Source organism: Crocodylus porosus, unplaced genomic scaffold (assembly GCF_001723895.1).
Source record: "Crocodylus porosus isolate Cpor-Errol unplaced genomic scaffold, CroPor_comp1, whole genome shotgun sequence".
In the NCBI taxonomy this organism is placed as follows: Eukaryota; Metazoa; Chordata; order Crocodylia; family Crocodylidae; genus Crocodylus; species Crocodylus porosus.
The window spans coordinates 89,537,512-89,558,764 of NW_017728931.1; the positions used below are offsets into that span (position 1 = coordinate 89,537,512).

Here is a 21,253-nt window from a genome sequence, read left to right on the forward strand (position 1 = left end):
CTTTATGGTGGATGGTGAAGGTGATCAGCTCATGATTGCTGTCACCCAGCTTCCCATCGATCACTAGGTCACCGATTAGGTCATCCCCAGTAGCCAGTACCAGGTCGAGCAGCGCTTTACCTCTTGTTGGCCCATAGACTTCTTGAGTCAGGTGGAGGTCATCCATGCACGAGAGGAAGCTTTGCGACCGCTCGGATTTTGCTGAGTGATCCTCCCACAAACTGTCCGGGTAATTGAAGTCACCCATGACAACCAAGGTCCTGGAGCAAGCGGCCTCAGTCAGTTCCCGGGTGAACTCGTGGTCAAGGTCTTGACTTTGGGTGGGAGTTCTGTAGTAGACTCCCACCGTTGTGTCCCCTGTGCTGTGTTCCCCATGGATTTTAACCCAGAGGGTCTCCAGTTGTCCACCCTGGTCGCCTATATCAGCTTGCAGGGATGCATAGCTTTCCTTAACATAGAGAGCTACACCCCTGTACCTTTTATCCACACAATCCCTCCTGTACGCGGTATAGCCATCTATACTCATGGTCCAGTCATGGGTGGAGTCCCACTAGGTCTCCGTTTTCCCTATGACATCATAATTATTTGCATTGAACAGAAGGAGGAGCTCCTCCTGCTTATTCCCCAAGCTCCTGGCATTTGTGTACAGGCAGGCAAGTATCCCCTTGGGGGCTCTTGCCCTGCCCACAGATTGTACCAGGACTGGGGCTGAGGTGGGCTCCCTTAAGTGCCTTGGCCTGCTGGCTTTGTCATGGTTGCTCAGTAGGCCAGCAGTGGCGGTATTCCCTCCCTTCCCCCAGCGGGCTTAGTTTAAAGCCCGGTGGAGCAGGTCAGCCAGTCTGGCTGAGAAGAGCCTCCTCCCCAGGGGGGAGAGGTGGAGGCCATCTCTTCCCAGCAGCTCACTGGCTCTCTCGCCAAGGAGCGGGCTGTGGTCATGGAAGCCAAAGCCTTCCCTATGACACCAGTGCTGCTGGTTTTGTGGCAGCAGGACCCAGTGCGACATGCGGGGACCACGTGTGAGGCCCAGCCAGGTCCTGGGCCCCCTCTGCAGCCCAGCTGGGCTGGGCCCAAATCCCTGAGGCTCGCTAGTCCAGGTTTGCACTACAGCAGGTTGCACGGCTCCAGGAGGCACGCACAAGAACCACGCCTCCTGGAGCCCTGTGACCTGCTTCAGTGCAAGGCTGGACTAGCAGGCCACTTGGGGCTGGGCCCAGTCCTCACCTCCCCCCACCTATAGCCGAGCCAGGTCCTTCCGGCCTTGGGGCTACTTGTGCCTGGTCCGGGCTCTAGAGCCGGCTCCCACCTCTGCCCTCTGTACCTGTGCGGGGGGAGGGGGGGTGAGGACCTGGCCCAGCCCCATGTGGCTCACTAGTCCGGCCTTGCACCAGAGTGGGTCATGGGGCTCCAGGAGGTGCAGCTCCTGTACACACCTCCCAGAGCCATGCGACATCCCCCTGCCATCCTCACTGCCCCCCGATACCCATGAAGCCCCTCCCAACTTGAACTGTGCCGGGGGCAGCAGGGACACCAAAGAGATGCTCTGGCCAAAACCAAAGTGTCTCTTTTGGAGGACTGGCTCGGGGCATGGTCTTGAACCATGCCTTGCTCTGGTCTATTACAGAGCATTTTGTTTAGACTCCTGGATATAACATTTTTACGTTCCCACATGTGCCTGTTGCCCCACCTCAAACGGGTTTGAGGCAGGGCAACAGGCACGTGCGTGCTCATCTGGATGAGCCCAATGTGTGTCTATGCAATCTATATGTACATACAGATTGATGACGCTACAGTTCAGAGACAATCCATCTGGTCATTAGGTCCTTAAAAGAGCTGGTTTTATTTAAATGATAGGACTAACAACTTAGACACTTCAAAAGAAGTTAGGAAAGATCTAAGCCAATGTAATCTTTGTATCTCCACTAATAGCTGTTCACAAAAAGTTATGCTGTTCCTATTGTTGGAACACTTCAAACTGGAATTTTAAAAAGAAGAACCTAAATACTTTCCCAAATGCTTTGCTGTTCAAGTAACTTCTTAGTCTGGCAAAATATTGATAGAAGTGAATGGTACAATATATTGAGTGATTCTGGAGAATTCAGCAACCTCAAGTCTCCTTCACTGCTTTGTTCACAGATATTGATGAATGTGCTGAAGGACGGCACTACTGTCGTGAGAATACTATGTGCGTAAATACTCCAGGATCTTTCATGTGCATCTGCAAAACGGGATATATCCGGATTGATGATTACTCTTGTACAGGTAAGAGCTGATTATTTATGAAACGAAAAGACCTGAATCATATCAGTGCATTTTAAATGCTATTCTGCATTAATTAACTTTAATTAGCTTAATGTTTCATACATAAATCCCATGGAACAAAAAATAAGTGAATAATTACAGGAGTACAGTTTGTGTAAAAGCTGGTACATCCTGCAAATCATAAATAACTTGTATCATTTGTCTAAAATAGGCAATTGAGCCAGTATGCCATCACTTGCAAAAAGGTAATTGGAAGAGAAAGCCCAACGGGGGAAAAGACAACCATAGTACACTTAAAGAGAAATTTGGAAGTGCAGTGGGGTATTCTGGGGATCTGAGTGCACTTACCCAGTTAAATTTCCTGCCTCTTAGAGGCTGCTTTTTTTCCCTCCTTGGAATTCTTCTATAACGGGATTCTACAGTTGCCATTGTGCTGCTGGAGTGCATGATCTATCCTCCTCTGTTCCTCTTCCGCTTATGCTGTTCAGCTTGTGGTTGTCTCTAGGCAGAGTCTCTGGGCTATGTGGATGTCTTCCACTGCAGCTTATTCTCACCTTTTTAAAAAAAAAACAGGTATAAAGTAACAATTTAACATCTAATACAGCAGCATTTCAAAATCGCTGCTTCTATACTTGCTTCTGGGAGGAGCTCATTTCATTTTAACGCTAGACAGATGAGGCAGATGTGATTCAGAGGTTTGGGACATTGTCTTAGTGGGAAAAAATGCTTTATTTGCCCTGTGGAATGCATTAGTTCTTTCAGCAAACATCAGAGCAGATTCGATTAATTGAGTTGGCTGTGCGTCTACTGGTGCAGGCCATTTAGTACTCTAGCAGCCTCTGCATCATGTGTATTCAATGTCCCTGCGTTTCAAAACAGCAGTAGGAGTGCTTTAACTAAAGTTTGTTGAACGAGCTTTAGTTAAAGTACCCCCAGCGCCAGTTTGAAGTGTGGGATGCTGAATGCACATGACACTATGGATGCTTTAATTAGAGTGGCTCTGAGAGCTGCTGTATTTAAAGCATGCTCCCCACCCCGATTACATGTGTAGATGCCCTATGACATTAGGAAGGTAATAACTTTCAGTAGTGAAATTTCTGCTAATGAACATTACCTTATGGTAGTTATTAGACATATATGCTATGGAAGCACTGTATTTTTGTGGTACCACAATTACTTCTGACCACTTCCAGTGCAGCCATTAGTATTTTTGTGATTTGTAGAAAACTGTGAGACTCCTTCATTGCATTTCAATCACCAACGAGAAATTCTAAAAACCAGTGATTGAACATATAATTATTAAAAACCTGAGTTATAGTCATATTACTTTTTAAGCCACAGGCTCTGATCAGTAATAAAGCACTTTGCTTTTAGTAACCCATATTTCTGGCACAGAAGGCATTTACACTAGAGCAATTTGTTAAAGCAGGCAGGAATCTTGGGAAGCTGCTGTAGCTTTGCAAATTAGTGAAGGGACGAGACATTCATTTCTGCAGTGTTTACTATCTATTCACTTAGTAACATGTAGAGATTAACGTTCAGGGTTTTTTTCATGTGAATCCCATCTTCTAAGTTTATAAGAAATATAAATAACGAAGGTATGCTGTCATTACTTTTAACATGGAGTTTGATGGTTTACTTGATACCCACCATTAAATTGAGTTATGTTGTCACCCTTGAAGAATTTATTTGTGTTGTGAATAGCAAAACACTAATTCAGGTTATGTTGCTTCAAGATTTGTTTGTAAACACACCAGTGCCAAGAAGCACTGAGCTAGTGCTTGAGGAAAAGAAATAATAACTATATGTTCTACAAAGAGTCCAACTGATTTCGTCTGGTCTGTTATTTTTATCTATATTTTTCCAAACACAGTTTTCCCCCTGTAGCATATAGTAGTACTTCTAGTCATGCAATTTAGAGAGAAACTTATTATACTTCAATATATTGTGATATCTTATTTTAAAAAGAGATTTAATGAGATCTAGTCAATTAAATGATGGCCAGAGTTTGAGGAAGTAAAGTGTAAAACGTTTTGTTCTGAGTAGAAAGTCACTGAAGTTTGTGGGAAGAATTTAGAATTTAACCTCCCCCCATGCCTGCCACCCCTTCTTCCACTATTTTAAGATGTTATCATCATCTGCCCATTATGAATGTAAAGGAGGGAAGAAAAAAAATTGCATGTGCGAGCACTCCACATTCTTAGTGTGAACTGTGCTTATGGTATATGGTCATTTACTGTATCATGCAGTTATTTTGAACAGGATCTTATATGTTGCTCTGTTAATGTGATGATGCTGGTTTTCAGAGTAAAAAGGATGAATCAAGACTTGCTATCTGACTGCAAAGCAGTAGTAAAGCAATTTTAACAGTTCAGGAAGATGGAGAGGCCTGAAACTTATTATTTTTAAGAGACCGTGTTAGAAATATAATAGTTAACTAGTTATGTTTATAGGAGCTAAGCATATTCCTTGAAAAATTTTCAATTTTAGATACTGAATTACAATTCTGATAGGAAGTTTTGATCGTATGGTCTATTCAGGGTAGCAGAATCAGAGAGAATACGTGAGTTCATGCTTCCTAATATTTCATGTACAGAACAGCTACATGATACCAGTCAGAGCATTAATATTTTCAGTTATAATAGTAATAATTAATACATTATGTTTATTATTTTTTCACACCAGTAGCTGGCTTTGTTTCGGTTGTTTTGAACCTCTAATATACTGCATAGCAGGCAAAGATACCTGAGAGAGGTCTGAATAGATGACTGTGAAGTGAGAATGATATCTCTAAATGGAACTGGTGTTTCTATATTACTTTAGACATTGGTACTGAAGTGTTTCAAAATCCATTGAAATTAGATGGGGTTTGTTGTACATGGATCAGTACAAGGAGTGGTTGCTGGTAGATTCTCCAGTCCTCTACATTGTGATGAGTACCTATGGTATTTGCTCCTAAAAGCAGTTGAAGGCATCAATGAGTCAATCTAGATTTACACTTTTCTAAACTGTATCACTTGCCAGCAACATCTAGAACATTTCCAGCAGCCAGAGATTGTCGTGGCATAATGGTGTCTTTGCTTTGCCTGCCTTTTGTATTAAGGACATCCTAAAGTGCCATTTTTGGGGCAGCTTAGCAATACTAGAGTGGCAAAATTACCCGAGTAAAGTTGGGTTAGCTGTGAAGAAAATGTGATTGTATCATATATAACCCTGTCCTGACCTCCCTTTGCTGGTGAACAGACTATGAGAACATCAAGCTTTCCTGAACATGAATGTACTACTATTTGTCAGATTTGCCACAATTGAATTAGGTATTTAGCCCTGTTTAACCTTCTGCTGCAGCTTCTCTGTCCAAGTTTCTATTCAGATCCTGAACAGATCTGTGGTTTAACACACCTCCTAAAATACTTTTAAAACGGTCAAAACAAAGAGGTGAATGGTAGTTTCCTTGCCCTGGGAAGCAGGCAACAACTGACTCCTGAGTTCTGAGATGTAAACTCCGGCAAGTGTATTTCAGCTGTATCACTTGTTGCGTTCTTGTGTGAATTGCATCAATGTGTGATATTTTGCTATATAATGATAATTGGTAATATGCTAATATAGAAGCTGACTTACTGTAGAAGTTCTTACTGCACTGCAGGTTAGACTAAGAACTTCTGTGGCCTGTGCTTTGGAGTGCTGTTAAATTTCTCAATAGGAAACAAACTAGTCAGAGGGGACCGGCAGGCACTGGGGAAGTCCCTGTTCCCCCGAGCACTACCAGGAGTGACCAGGAATAATGGTCGCAAGCTGGCAGAGGGTAGATTTAGGCTAGAGATCAGGAGGCGCTAATTCATGGTCAGGGCAGCTAGGATCTGGAACCAACTTCCAAGAGAAGTGGTGCTGGCTCCTACCCTGGGGGTCTTGAAGAGGAGGCTAGATGAACATCTTGCTGGGGTCGTTTGACCCCAGTACTCTTTCCTGCCATGTCAGGGGGTTGGAGTCGATGATCTGCTCAGGTCCCTTCCAACCCTAGAAACTATGAAACACTGTTGTTTGGCATTATTGCATCATTGTGCACAGGAGTTGCAAGAAAGGAATGAGATTGTGATAGCTTGAATGGGAAACTTTAAAACTAAATAAGTAATCTCAATTCAGCTTGCTAGCAGCATACTGTAAGATGTCCATCGTTCTTTTCTGAAACATACATGTGCAGATACAAAGTCATTGCTTAAAAAGGAACAAGTGAATAGAGGCAGGAAAACTTCATTATTTTTTTTTAGATGCGAAAGCTTAAAAAAAAAATTCTACCTCTGTCAGTCATGCACAAAATAAATGATTTAGAGGCAAAATAAATTTCCAAATCAGCCAGTCTCTCCCTGCCATGTTTATGGAAATGTTTCATTCATATCTGTATTACATCTTGATTCTCACAACAGAAGTTGTAATGAATACATACATTCAAGATTTTGTTAGGTGCTGTTGCTTTTTAGTGGTGAGTTTTACATAGTTGGTTGATTCAGTGAAAAATATACGCAGTGTGGGATCTATTCTTGACTGTTTACATTCAGAGGTTCACCATGAAAGCTTGTGTGTGGTATGGATAGGAACTAAATACTGAACTACAGTAAAAGCTGCATTATCCAGCACCCACTGTGGCACTTCAGGTTTCACTGAGCCCCCATGACCTGGAGCATAGCAGTCTTTCCCAGTGTGTCCAGGGCCTCCCTCCCTGTCCCCCGGCACACTGATGCGGGCCTCTCAGGTAACTGGCATATTTGGTTATCTGGCACCCCCCATTTCCCATGGGGGCCGGATAACAAAGCTTTTGCTGTACATCCAAATGTTCAGAGGTAGATAAGCAACAAACGCTAAACTGAAAAGCTGTGCCCTGTGCTTAGTACACACATTCCCTGTATTTTCTCACTCCCCCTTTGCCTGGCTGCACAGGGCCTGTAGGATGGGCATGGCTATCTAATAAAACTGTTGTTTTGAGGTGCATATAAGGTACCCCTTCTATGTAGTATCTGAGGGCCAGATCCAGGTCATTCTTGTGGACACCCCCACTTAGGTGACTAATATTTCAATGCCTTACTGTCAAAAGGTGACTAGATTTGACCTCTAGAATTCCTACGTATTGAATAAGGAGAGGTGGGCTCCTTCAAGGGATGATAAGTATCAGGTGGAGACTTAGTGATCGGATTGTGCATTTAGTGTTTTTCCTTTCTCAGATAAACAGTGTTTGTTTGTGGTTCCTTTGTTCCCAAGTTCAAATGATTAAGAGTTGGAGAGTCCAAATGATTACCATTAGGAAAAGATGAATTCCTAAGCACATTATCTACATGCACGTGTAATAAAAATGGACATACAAGCAGAACTGAAATATAGGCATTACTGTTTCTGAAGCGTGATTGTTGTCCATAAGCATTCCTCAGAACTGATGGTTGTGTTTGTCTTATACTGGTGTGATATCAGGCTACTTTTTAATGTTTATCTCCTCTGACATAGAGCGACAATGAACAGTTGTGCCTTTCCATAGGTCAAGTTAGCATTTGGAATTATATTGCTAATGTGGAAGTCTGTGGCCTTTGTTTCAAAAACACCCGATTACGTAAGTCCTTCAGCTTTATCCATCCAAATAGCTGCACTGAAATTAACAGTTAATTTCACAGAAATAACAGTTATTAATTAATTATTATTAATTAATAATTAATTCCACTATACCCTTGTGGAAAGTTAGTCACTTACACAGTTATTTTCAGAATGGTTCACAGCTGTTTTCATAATTCTTTCATTGAATGGCTTTCAGAAGATTTTCTTTCTTTTTTATTTTAATTTGAGCACATCGTACTTGAAGTTTAGGTGCAACTTTCATGTAAAGGAAAAGCTTAGGCTATAGAAAAATGGCAAAATATGCTGACATTTTTAAAGGAGATGAAAATATTATGCATTAGTAATAAGTGCTGACAGGCTCCTGATTTTTTCCGCCCTGATCTTTCAAATAAAATAGCAAAAGGTTTTTTTAAATAAAATTATCCCTCAAGAGCTACCTTTTGATACAAGTTAGTTTTGAGTAGGCTATATGCTGCAATCATTTTTCTAACATGCGAGACTATTATAACCAGCTCCTCTAAACAGCACTTAGATTTTTTTTTCACAGCAAGTCTTGAACACTATTAAGTAAAGGGAATGAATTGCCCCTTAAAATCATTATTATGTTGCGTTTTTTTCTGGGCTGGTAAATGTTGTGTTTACATTGACATGCTCAGCAGATGATAGAGTTGTGCACTTCAGAAAAGCAGTTTTAATTGTTTCTTTGCAAAGTTCCCTATTTATGTTAACAAAAACTCAATGCTGAAAATGCGGGGCATTTTAACAGAACATTTTGTCTCTGCTAGAACCAGCATATTGGAAATTGGCTATTCAGAGAAATGTTAATGTCACTGCACAAACAAGTTGCAGAGTAATGAAGAGATGCTACCGCTGCCATGAACTATTTGAGAAGAGGCTAGTAATCTGAGAGGGGGAAACAAATCCATATGAATCAAAGGGGATGGTCCTCAAGTAGAAGGGAAGGAATAGTATGTGCATGGATTTCAATTTTCTCTTTTTGGTTTCTGGGCTTACTATAATATCTGTTAAACTCAATGGAAGGTTCTACCAGAGATTTGCCTGGAGTTTGGATTAAGCTTATACAGCAAGTATAAGGCCTCTGACAGACTTTCATTTAAAGGTATGAGGGATCTGATCCTTGATCCCAACTGTCACACCAGCTTCCATGCCGCACGTGCATAGCAGAAGGTATGATTATGGGATCAGGGATTAGATCCTAATTCTGCTGTAGCTGGCAGTGTAGGGGGTGTCCAGTGATCTTGGACTCCCTTTAACTGGCAAGTTGAAAGCTGGGTGCTCAACAATGAGCTGACTGTCGGCTTGGCTAGGGGATTACTCCAGCTGGTGCTGCTCAGCATGGGATTTAAAGTCCCTGGCCTGGGGGAAGCCTGTGCTTCCCCCCATGGGGAGCCTCTGCTCCCTTCCTTCAGGTTACCTGACCAGAACTGCTTAGCACAGGGTTTAGAGTTCTGTCAGATGAAGCCAAAGGCTCCCTCTCCATTGCCAGAAGCCTCCTGTTTCTAGCAGTGAGTAGTCGAGGATGGACTGCCTGCTACAGGATTTAAAGTCCCTGTAAGATGAAGCTCTTCAGCTTCTCCAACCAAGCCTCCAGTAGGGCTGATGATTAATGATTGTCAGCTACTGGTCACACATTAAATTTAAGGCTTCATACAAATGAGTAAAAAATGTTATGTTGAGTAGAACGTCTTATGGCTCATTCCTCACTTTCTAGTGCTTTAAATCAGGTATGCATATAGCACCCTTCCTATGTATGCCATGATTAACGTGTGAATTGTACCATAAATGTAATGTGTGTGGAGACTAAGTCATTTACATTGCTCAGAAATTAATCAAACAGCACTTTCCACAATACTCTTAGTAATTTTTTTAGCATTTAATAATTTTTTTCTGACTAGTCCTTCATAGTAAACTGAATGTAATAATTATTTCCACCCAAATTGTGATTGAATACCACCTGAAGTGTTAGTACTCTGAAATTTTGGCAGCTATGCACATTTCACAAATCAAATTAAACCACAAATCTGGCAAATGGAAGGAATTCTGAGAACAGCAAGAAAATAATTGATTGTCTAGAGAGATTGACTTGACATATGGGAAAGATGCATAGAGATAAATAAGCATATTGTATTTTAGTTAGTTAATGATGAGGAATGTTTGAAGTGGAGATTGTCATAAAAATCAATAAAATAAGTAATAATTATTTGACAACAGACCCTGGGAAAGTCTGCACAATTGCACACCAGCATACTGTATTTTTTGACTGCGTTGTATTGCATATCTCTCTTCCCTCTCTGCTCTAGAAGTAAAGCTATCCTCTAGAAATAAAGCTAGCCTTAGTGGTTATTCATCTGATACTGGAATCCCTGTCTTTGTGCCTTTTTCCATACAACCACTCCTTTTTCCCCATTCCATTCCCTTTTTTTCCTGATAGATTACATCCTTAAAGACTTGGTTTTTACTTTACCCCAGTCTTGAGTTTACAGTTATCAATCGATGTGCCCCTAGAAGCCCTCTCAATTGGTGTGATTCTTGTACAGAACCTATAACAGAAAAGGGATCATGTTTAGATTAATGGTGGAGACTTATTGATCGCATTGTGCCTTCAGTGTTTTTCCTTTCTCTTTCCCCAATTTTGTGAGGTTGTTCTCTTGAAGATGAAAATGGTTTCTTTGCTTTTTGCATAGTATCTCCAGACAGTGGGACTGTTCCTGATGGTGCTTAATTTGATAAATTGATTTTTTTCCCTCAATCAAAATAACTTTTTCTTTCATCAAAATCATCGATTGGATTCTGTCAGAGTCATCTGCTGCTTTTGTTTCTGAGTGGTATTGTGTAGCAAGAACAATTTCTTCTCTCCATGGGGTACAGGTAGGGGCGTTTGACATTCCTATGGAGATGTTGGTGGAGGGGAACATCTGTTTGATGTGTGTTTGATGGGACAAATGACAAGCCCTTGGACCCATTGGTAATGGAATTTGGTGGGCTGTCCTCAATGACCAGGTTCTATGTTCCTATGAGATTGTCAGTGCCTCTCTGTGAGAAGGATACTGGTGAAGCCCCATCTTTGAAAATAGTCTGCTGAGATAAACTGTTTAGCCAACATTGATTTACGTCTAGTCTCCATTTATGGCAAAGATTGAGAAGCTTGTGAAAGAACCACTCTAGAAATCTTATTATATATCATTTTGGTGAAAGTGATAAGTTATTTTTTTCAAGCAGTAGATGATGATGCCTTTTTTTTGCTCTCTTAGCTGTCATTAAAAACTCTGAATATTGCTAGTACTCCAGTAGTTCCTTGTGGAAATGGGTAGAGTTATACCTTAGTGGTTTTACTTAATTTTTAGGGGTCTTATTGATTTGGGAGCTTTTGCTTCTCTGTCCCAAAGCCTCTAGGATGTGGGCTTTCAAAAAATTCCTCAGTATGATGGTGATACTGGATGGTAACTGTCTGGCTGTGACTCAGTAAAGATTCATAGCTTCATATTGATAGATTCATAGATGCTAGGATCAGAAGGGACCTCAAAGGATCATCAAGTCTGACCCTCTGCCAGTGGCAGGAAAAAGTGCTGGGGTCATATGACCCCAGCCAGGTGTTCGTCCAGTCTTCTCATGAAAACCCCCAAGGTAGAGGGGAGAACCACCTCTCTTGGAAGCCCATTCCAGATTCTGGCAATCCTAACCATGACAAAGTTCTTTCTGATGTCCAGCCTAAACCTTCCCTCCATCAGCTTGTGGCCATTGTTTCTGGTTATTCCAAGGGGTGCTCTGGTAAACAGAACATCTCCTATTCCCTGCTGCCCCCCAGTGGTGAATTTGTATACTGCCACAAAATCCCCCCTCAGTCTTCTGTTGCGGAGTTTGGAAAGGTCCTGGTCCCTCAGCCTTTCCTCATAAGGCCTTTCCTGCAGGCCTCTAACCATACAAGTGTCCCTTGTCTGGACCATCCTTCTTGAATTGCAGTGCCCAGAATTGGACACAGTACTCTAGCTGTGGCCTGACCAGTGCCGCATAGAGGGAGAGCATCACTTCCCTGGACCTGTTCATGATGTACCTACTAATGCATGACAGATTGCAGTTAGCTCTGCTAATTGCTTCATTACATCGATGATTTGTATTCATCTTGGAGTCAACAACAACTCTGAGATCTCTTTCTGCCACTGTGCTGCTGAGAAGGTCACCCCTCAGCCTGTAGGTGTTCTGGTACATCCTTCTCCCTAGGTGACCTTGCACTTGTCCTTGTTGAACTACATCCTGTTGTTCTCTGCCCAGTTCTCTAAACTGTCCAGGTCTGCCTGGATTTAGTTTCTTTCCATCAGGTGTTTGCTTTGCACTGTAGTTTGGTGTCATCTGTGAACTTGAACAGAGTGCTTTCCACACCCTCATCCAGGTGGCTGATGAAGATATTGAACAGCACAGGTCCAAGGACCAAGCCTTGGGGGACCCCACTGCCCACATCTTTCGAGGTTGATACTGACCCGTCCATCACCACTCTCTGGGTACTACCCTTAAGCCAATTTGCCACCCATATGATTGTGTAATTGTCTATGACATAGCCGTTCAATTTGCTTTAAGAATAGGATGGGAGACTGTGTCGAAGGCCTTCTTAAAGTTCAAGTAGATGACATCTACTTTGATACCTGCATCTAAGCTTTTAGTAACTTGGTCATAGAAAGAAACAAGGTTAGTCAGGCAGGATCTACTTGCTGTGAACATGTGCTGGATTCCTTTCAGCATTATATTACCCACTGGACTCCTACAAATGATATTTGATAAGATGAAATGGAGCTAATATATTGGCTTATTTGGAAAGAAGATGGTATGTCTGATTCAGGATGGGTACCTGGGTTCACAGATTAAGGCTGCACATACACAGTCAGATAATCTGGGAGAATTCTCCCACATTTGTTTTCCTGATAGAGAAACTTACCCAGACCTACATGCACAGATATTCGAATGCTGAGGCTCTGAAAAGTGAAGAGCTTGCAGTGCTGACCCTGTGCTGCCAGTGGGAGTGCACTTCAACTTGCTTTGCAGGCTTCCTTAGTCTGCCTGGCAACCGTTGGCAGCAGTGCATAGGGCAGCTCTGATTGTCTTATCCAGAGTACCCATGGTCAGTCTGTGTTTTCCTGCAGCACAATACGGGGATTGTGAGGGAGACATGTTCTGCTCTCTGCTGGAGCAACAGAGTCCAATAGGGGGGGCACTGTCATCCTGGGAGAGAGGTGGGAATGCAGGAGGACTATGTTCTCTTCTGAGACAAACCACAGCACATGTAGACATTTGCTGTCCCAGGAAAAACTCTCTGAAGAATGACTTAATCTTGCTTTAACCCTGGTTGTTCCCAGGTTCTTTTTCTCCTGGAGTGACCGATTTTACTGTAGGAGAAAGAGCCTGAGAATCTGCACACTTGTGGCTTCTCCTGAGAGAGCAACAACTCTCCCAGGACAAACTGAATGTCTTTACAAGGCCTATGTGTCTTGTTTAAATCCTTTACTGTTATAAGCCTTAAGTAACAAGGGTAGTTACCATTGTCGGTACTCTGTACCATCTACGTCTAAAGCAAGATGTTGGCATTTCTTTTTGATGCACTGTACAAGGGATTGAATCTCAACACCATTCAGAAACAGCAGCTGTGCAGAATACAGCTATCCATAGAATACTGAGTAAACTTTTAAACGTTTCCTTTTGACCTGTAAGCTCGCAAACTATTTAGGAAATTAGGTTCTAACGGATGCCCTCTGTTTCTATGCCATAATGCACCAACTACCAGTATGTTCAGTGTTGGTAGTGCTCTGGCTGAAATTTTCTTGCAGTTGTTTACGAATAAAACTGATAGCAAGGTTCATCTTTGATTCCTCAGAATCCAAGTCAAACATCATACAAAGCCCATCTATTTTTTTTTCTTCCAGACAGTTAGGAGAGAGGTACATTAGAGGATTCTGAGATGCGACTGAGAGGTTATTTAAACTAGTATTTAGTCATAGGGAATAGTTTTCATTCAGCTTACATGCATTAATGGTTTTTACTCTGTCATAGTTTTTGCTTATATATTTTCTGCATATTTTCATTATTTTAAATGCTTTCAGAGCTGTTAAATGAGAGCTTATTATTTCTATTTAGAAATAAAAAATAGAAATTTATTTGCAAAGAAGAAATGACACCACCATTTTTGAGCTCTAATTCAGTAGAGAGCCACTCTCATCATACACAAGAATAGCTGTTGATTTCAGCAGATCAGACTTGCAGTTTGACTGGAGAAATGCAGGGTTTAATCAGGCCTTCAACATGATGTTCATATAATGATGACTTTAAATCCATACTTAATTAACTGTATAAAGCTGATCTGCTTTTTTCAGAGGTACCTGATTGTCTTCAACTTATACGCAGGATAACGTGAGAAGCTGATGCTCAGGACCTTTGAAAATCAGCTGCAGTTATAAATAATACTACACGACTTTAACTATTCTTCACCCCCTCTTCCCTTCATAGCCATGAAGAAGAGGAAATAAAAAATTGCACCTATGAGACCCCAGATAATTTTTGGCTTCTTGGTTTAGTAGCCTCATGTTAGTTGGTATGTTTGAAATGGTAATTGTATAAATTATAACAATATTAATAAAATATTATCGTTGATTTCCTCCAGTGAATATTGTATGTCTTTTGTAATTTTATAAAATTTCCAGTTTTTCAGAGCATGGGAGATTAGTATATTTCTGTATTTAAATAAAAAAAGACAAATTATAATTGTGCAGGGCGATGCAAAAAGTAGCAGACAGATTAAGAATAATAGGATACAATTAAAGAAAAGAAGAAAAACCCAGATTTAGCATGAAGGACATATTCCTCACCAAAAAGTATGTTAGAGCACAGAAGTGCCATGGTTTGAGTAATGTGGGCTAGCAAGCCACCTGAGAAAATACAGGGACAAGTAATTCTGTACTGGCAGTGACATAAATGAGAGAAACCAACGTTTCTTTCATCTCTTGTTCCGCAATTTCTTTCAGAAAATATATCAGAAATAGTATAAAGCTACATAAAATATAAAGGCAATATATAATCCTGTATATTCTAAACCCACTTAAAATAATGCCAGGGCTTACAAGATTGCTGATTATAACAAACACTGCAAAAGTCAGTTTACATATGCAAAGCATTGCAATTCAAAACAAATTTGATTCTAGGTTTCTTATTTTGGCATGGTTTTTATCTATTTTATATTATTTTAATCCACATTAAAGAGCTCAAATGTCTTTCAAGATAAATGCTCTCATAATATCTTGTACAATGGCCATTTTCTAGCCATAGCTGGTAGTGAAATGATGCTTCTGAGTGAGCTTGTTGCTATGCTACTACATTACTAAAATAGCAACAAAGTCAGAATTATCTACCTGCTAGATCTCTACAAAGAAGCTCATATTTCTGCTTCATTTGAATTGTCTTGGGTTGTCAGTGGGGATCAAAGTTCAGACCTTTATTTAATCTGAAACCAAACCTTTTTTCTTTCCTTCTTTTCCAGTGTCTGTTTTCCAGATTGTTTTCCTCTTCAGCTACCAACCCAGCTCTAAGCAACTGTTCATCAACTATCCAATTATAGCAGGGTCTGTTTGTCTGTTTCATTCGCTAACCCACCTGCTCTCCTAACCTTTACCTATTACTCAAGCATATCTGGAATCCAGATGCAGTCTTGTTCACCTGCCACAGTCACTTTTAGCATAGGCTAATGTGTTTAAGAATTTCCATCCATGGCCAAATAAAAATATATCACAGAAATCTGCACATATTATGGGAGAATTGACAGTCGCAGAAATCTCCAGCTTTTCCTAAATGAGAAGAGTTAAAAGAAGCAGCTGAGGATAGGGAGGATTAGTATGTGGTAAAAGGATTTTCTATATGGCTAACATGTTCAGAAAAGAGGAATAGGACCAAAAGAATTGGTTTGAGGGTGATTTAAAAAAATTGCCGTTTATGGATATTTTTATTGAATATGACTTAGATTGAGAGGTTGTCCTTTTAACAAATATATAAAAGGGTGTAATCAGCCAGGCAGGTGGCACCAGAAATAATACTGTACTCTACACTAAATGACATGAGATGTGGGTTTTCTGGTGGACTTTTACATTTGAATTACTCAGGCTTACAAAGGCTGAGATAATTAAGTGATAACTTCTTAAGTAAAAAAGAGAAGAGAGGTAGAAGGTATTACTTGTACTCATTTCCTTAGGTATTCTGTAGTTCCACCGGTGCGCTGTGACCAGTGGGGTCCCCCAAGGCTTTGTCCTTGGGCCTATACTTTTTAACATCTTCATCAATGATGTAGACGTTGTCAGAAGCAGGCTGGCCAAGTTCTCCGACAGCACCAAACTCTGGGGTAAAGCATCCACACCTGAGGACAGGAGGGTGATCCAGGCAGATCTTGACAGGTTCATGAAATGGGCAGATGAGAACCTGATGGTGTTTAACACTGAAAAATGCAAGGTTTTCCACCTTGGCAGGAAAAACCTGCAGCATGTTTATAGGCTCGGCAGTGCTATGCTGGTTAGCACTACAAATGAAAGGGACTTGGGGGTCATGATTGACCATAAGATGAACATGAGCCTTCAATGTGATGCTGCGACTAGTAAAGCGAGCAAAATGCTGGCTTGCATCCATAGATGCTTCTCAGGCAAATCCCAGGACGTCATTCTCCCATTGTACTCGGCTTTGGTGAGACCACAGCTGGAGTACTGCATCCAGTTTTGGGCTCCGCAATTCAAAAAGGATGTGGAGAAGCTTGAGAGAGTGCAGAGGAGAGCCTTATGATGAAAGGCTGAGAGCCATGGGACTCTTCAGCCTGGAAAAGCATAGGCTCAGGGGCGATCTGATGGCCACCTATAAGTTTATCAGGGGTGTTCACCGGGATCTGGGGGAACATCTGTTCACCACAGTGCCCCAAGGGATGCCAAGATTGAATGGTCACAAACTCTGCTGCGACCGATTCAGGCTGGACATAAGGAAGAACTTCTTTACTGTCCAAGCCCCCAAGGTTTGCAATAGACTGCCGACAGAGCTGGTTCAAGCACCCACTTTGAACACCTTCAAGACACATTTGGATGTTTATCTTGCTGGGATCCTATGATCCCTGCTGACTTGCTGCCCTGGGGGCAGGGGCCTGGACTCGATGATCCTTCAGAGTCCCTTCCAGCCCAAATGTCTATGAAATCTATGAAATTATAGGCACAGAATTCATGCATTATTGCAAAACTGAACTCCAAAATCTATGCCTATGCTTTCATTTTAGCTCAAATTTCACCAAAGGAGAACGTCCCAATATAAAAGGATGCAGTGGTGTCTACCTGAGGCTATAAAGAGCTTGAAAGAATGGCTCTGGAAGAATAATGTATCTCCATTCATCTCAATGGCCTGTTAACTCTGAAACTACTTATAAAATGTTGACACCATTGTCCGTGGTGCTCTCTGCAGGGCTACTTCCAAGCACGCTTTTCCCATGCACTCCTGCTATATTCTCAAAACTAGAAAATACAACAGTAAAGCTACTCTAGGCCATTCCATGCAGTTGCTCTCCTGATCTCTGTCTTCAGTGCATTGGAGAATGGTCATGTTAGCACCCCGTAGCATTAGCCAGGGAAGAGGGCTTCCAGAAGAAGAAAATCTTCCCAAGATGGCTTTGGGTAATAGAAGATGTGCCCAGTTTCTTCCCCAGCTTTTATCTGGCACTGACTAGCAACAATGCATTGCCATTGGTATGGGCTGGAAATCTGACTAGGTAATTCACTGGTTCATTACGTCTGCAGGCTGCCTCTTTGTGGCATTCCAACCCCAGTGTATATCCCATGGATCACACCATGAGAAGGCTGCAACGATTTAAAAAAAAATAAAGATACCCTGATTTTCCTTAAGGGTGATTTCTTCAGGATACCTTAGTCTTGCTGTTTTACAAAACTGGAATATGCCCCTATCTCCCTGAGACAACAAAGATGAACTTATATCTACAGACTGATACAATGACAGTACAACATGGTTTTATTTTGAATGGGATAGGCTGTTTTCACAAATTCTTTAACACCATGTACTACAATTAGGGCTAAGTCGTGGTCATCTTATGAATACAAATCTCCTATTAAATCAATTAACATTTTATGAATTGAAAAGAGGCTTTTTCAGACATTAAAATTAAGAGGCGTTTATACAAGGGAAGAAGATATTATTACATTGGAAATGAGGTGAAAGTCAGTTAATTGGAGAGAAGCCTGGTCTAGGCAGCAAAAGTTGCAGAGCAATGGGTGCTCTCACCAAAAGAAGTATGATACTGTAAAGGGGAAGAAAAGTTTAGACCTTGGTGAGAATGAGGAGTTTGAAGAAAGACAAAGAGCTGACATCTTAGCTGGAACTGTTATCCACAAAAGGGACAACTGCTTCTTTCTGATCTTGGAGTTGGTTTTCTCCAAATCTTGTCCTTGACCTGATGAGAACAATTTCAGGGCTGCTCTCAGTATACTACGTTAGTTGGGTAATGATCCTGGGGCTCAGGTAATTACCCTTTCCAGGGCTCCACTTGTACTCCAGGACTATGAATACAAGCTGTCGCAGGCGAATCCAGTTCTGTGCCAGCTGAGGATTTCCTCATCAACAAGCAGTTCATGGGTGCCAGCGTCGACGTGGTTTGACATGACATAGAATCTGTCCCAAGGTCAACTGAAGGGTCTAGAGCCAGATTTTAAGTAGGGATGGAGGGGTGTTAAAGGTTATGTAGTTATGCTCTATTAAAGACTGGCATCAGCTTTGGCTTATATGTAGTAGGCCAGTTTCTGAATCCAGAAGGTATTGCTAACTGGATACAGATAGTTAGCAACCAGCATTTTCAGTCTTAAATTTTGTCAGTCAGCTGTCAAGTTACTGATTAAAAATGCTTCTAATCTTAAAGTAATAGAGTAGTAAGAAGGATAGAAAAGAGGGGGGTGAGGGAGGAGAGAGAGAGAAAGAAAGTAACTAGCCATCCATCAAGACTCATAAGAAGAATTTTTTTTTTCCTAAGGCTACATTGGCTTTTTTCTTTAATAATTTTGTTATACCCTAGATTTTAGATAGTACCTTCCTTCAAAATATAGGAATTTCAGTATAACTTCTGTACTGACATTTTTAAGGGAGACACTGTATAGGGGTCCAGTAAATAACTGATCCTGTAACAATGTATATCCTTTGCTGTTTGCCACTTCTCTAGAAAAAAACAAACCTATCCTTTTCAAAATGGTAATTCCTTTGCTGCCTCTTTGCACTACTATCCATCAGCTTTTTAGGTTTTGTCCTTTTTGGTAGATTGCCACATCTGTAAGATATGGTAGATATATGGTAGATCCATATCTGCAGGATAAATCTTATCTATAATAATTTCCCTTCTCTGTCTTCTGAACTGGTAACCTTTGATTAATTTGTTGAAATAGATCTCACCTAAATAGTGTATCAAGCTCTGCCTTCAAATTAAAGGTCACTGTTCATGGAATAATTCACAAATATTTTCTTAGTTTGGAAAAGTCTCCTCTGAGCATGTGTTGGAATTAGTGGCCTTGCTTGCTTTGGTGGTGCCACCAACTCACAGCAGTATGAGTTGTGTGCTGGCTGGTGTTTCCTTGCACGTTGCTTTCTGCTGAAATGTACCCTGAAATGGTTTGTTTCATAAAATGAACATAGTGTCTACTCTACTCACTCACTGGCTCATTCATTTAAGGGTTTATGTTCCCATGTGTAATTCCAAAAAGCACGTATTTTTACTGCTGCATTTTATTTCCAGTTTATGCTGAAATTTGCAAGTGATTCTAAAGGCCAGATAGCAGTTGTTTCTGCAGCGGTGCAGGAGGAGAGTGAGAAGAAGCCATGAACCTCTCCTCCCCTTGCAGTCCTTCACAAGGGTTTTCTGCAGTTCTAAATCTTTCCCTCCCTAAAGTCATTAGCTTACCAAAAGTGAGAAAGAGAGGCTTGAGGATAGAGCTCCGTCCTCACTAGCCAGAGGAACTAGACTGGCAAAAATGAGGAAATGCTGCCTGCTGTGAAAACTCATCTTCAGGCACATGCTGTGTTGGGCTAGGAACAGACATTACACATAAACCAGCTTAAGTGATCAGAAACTGGTTTAAACCTGTAACATAACAGACATTCAGTGCACATAAATCAGTTTGAGAATGGTTGGAACCGGTTTGAGATAAACCCGGTTCAATGTAGTTTCAGACTTAACTGATTTGGCCAAACCAGTGTATGCAATGTCTGTCCCAGACCCCTTGCTGGTTTAAGATAAATCAGACTCCCCCAGCATCCCAGCATGCTCTCTGGGCTGGGTGGGGCTCTCTGCTCCACAGCAGAGCTGGCCCCACCCCTCTGCTCCCTAGCTGCAGCTCCCCACCCCCTCCTCACCATTCCCTGCTAAGCAGGAATTCCCTGCTCCTTGCTGAGGAGGTGTCTGTGCTAGCAGACCACAAGCTGGCTGCGGTTGGTGCAGAATCAACAAGTAGCTGGTAATGTCCCTGTTTTCTTACTTGGGTGATAAAAACTGTTATCAATTTCCTGCTGGGCTAATCACAGCATCCTGCCAGGGTCTGCCCACACCCCGCCCTCAGCTCAGTACTGTAGAAGGGAAGAGAGGGCTGCTCCAGCACCTCCTGGCTTTTAGCCTGCGCCACTGCAGGCATGAGCCTGCATTTCTGGGATGTCTGTCTGGTTACAAAAATGATTTAGCCTAGCCAGGTTAGACTAACCTGCAAAGATTGAATCAATTCAGGCTCAGGCTTTTGGAATGTTTGTCCCTAGCCTTGTGTCCTGAGGAACTCTGGCTCAGTCAGCAGAATTTTTGTGGAGAGTAGCATTGGTTCAGAACATTTCTTCACTGATCTGATATAAGCTGTTTCTTACCAATCACAGTATAGTTTTGAATTAGGAAATGATTCAAGTACCTAAAAGGTACGTTATAATGGAAAGGGACAATAGATTAGTACTGGGAAATAAAAATTAAGGTTCAGTTTGGGAAAACTCAGTTATATGTTTATGTATAACAGCCTGAAACTCAGATGCTCAGCAGATTGAAGACACTTGAAAAGGAGGAAGGCCGAAAGAGACATAGTGATGATAAGGGACAGCAGTCAAACTTAGGTTTCCAATGTGATATTCCAGCCAGGAATTCCTGTGCAAGGATGTTAATTAAAAGCCTGTCTAAATGCAGCTGTTCCGAGACTACACCTATATATTGTGCTCAGTGCTAGGCATCTTGTTTCATAGATTTCATAGACATCAGGGCTGGAAGGGACCTCGGGAGATCGAGTCCAGCCCCCTGCCCAAAGGGCAGGAAATCAGCTGGGGTCATAGGATCCCAGCAAGATAAGCATCCAATTTACTC

The 21,253-nt window shown here is 41.7% G+C and overlaps 1 protein-coding gene across 1 annotated transcript in view; it reads left to right on the plus strand.

Annotated features, from left to right (window-relative positions):
* The window catches only part of NELL2 (neural EGFL like 2), a gene marked incomplete at its 5' end in the record, with an annotated part of 258,597 nt that overhangs the window by 140,588 nt on the left and 96,756 nt on the right, over positions 1-21,253 (plus strand). Inside the window, one exon of the mRNA XM_019543949.1 lies at positions 2,134-2,259. Within this exon, the coding sequence (XP_019399494.1) occupies positions 2,134-2,259 (126 nt within the window). The remainder of the gene's footprint in view (positions 1-2,133; positions 2,260-21,253) is intronic.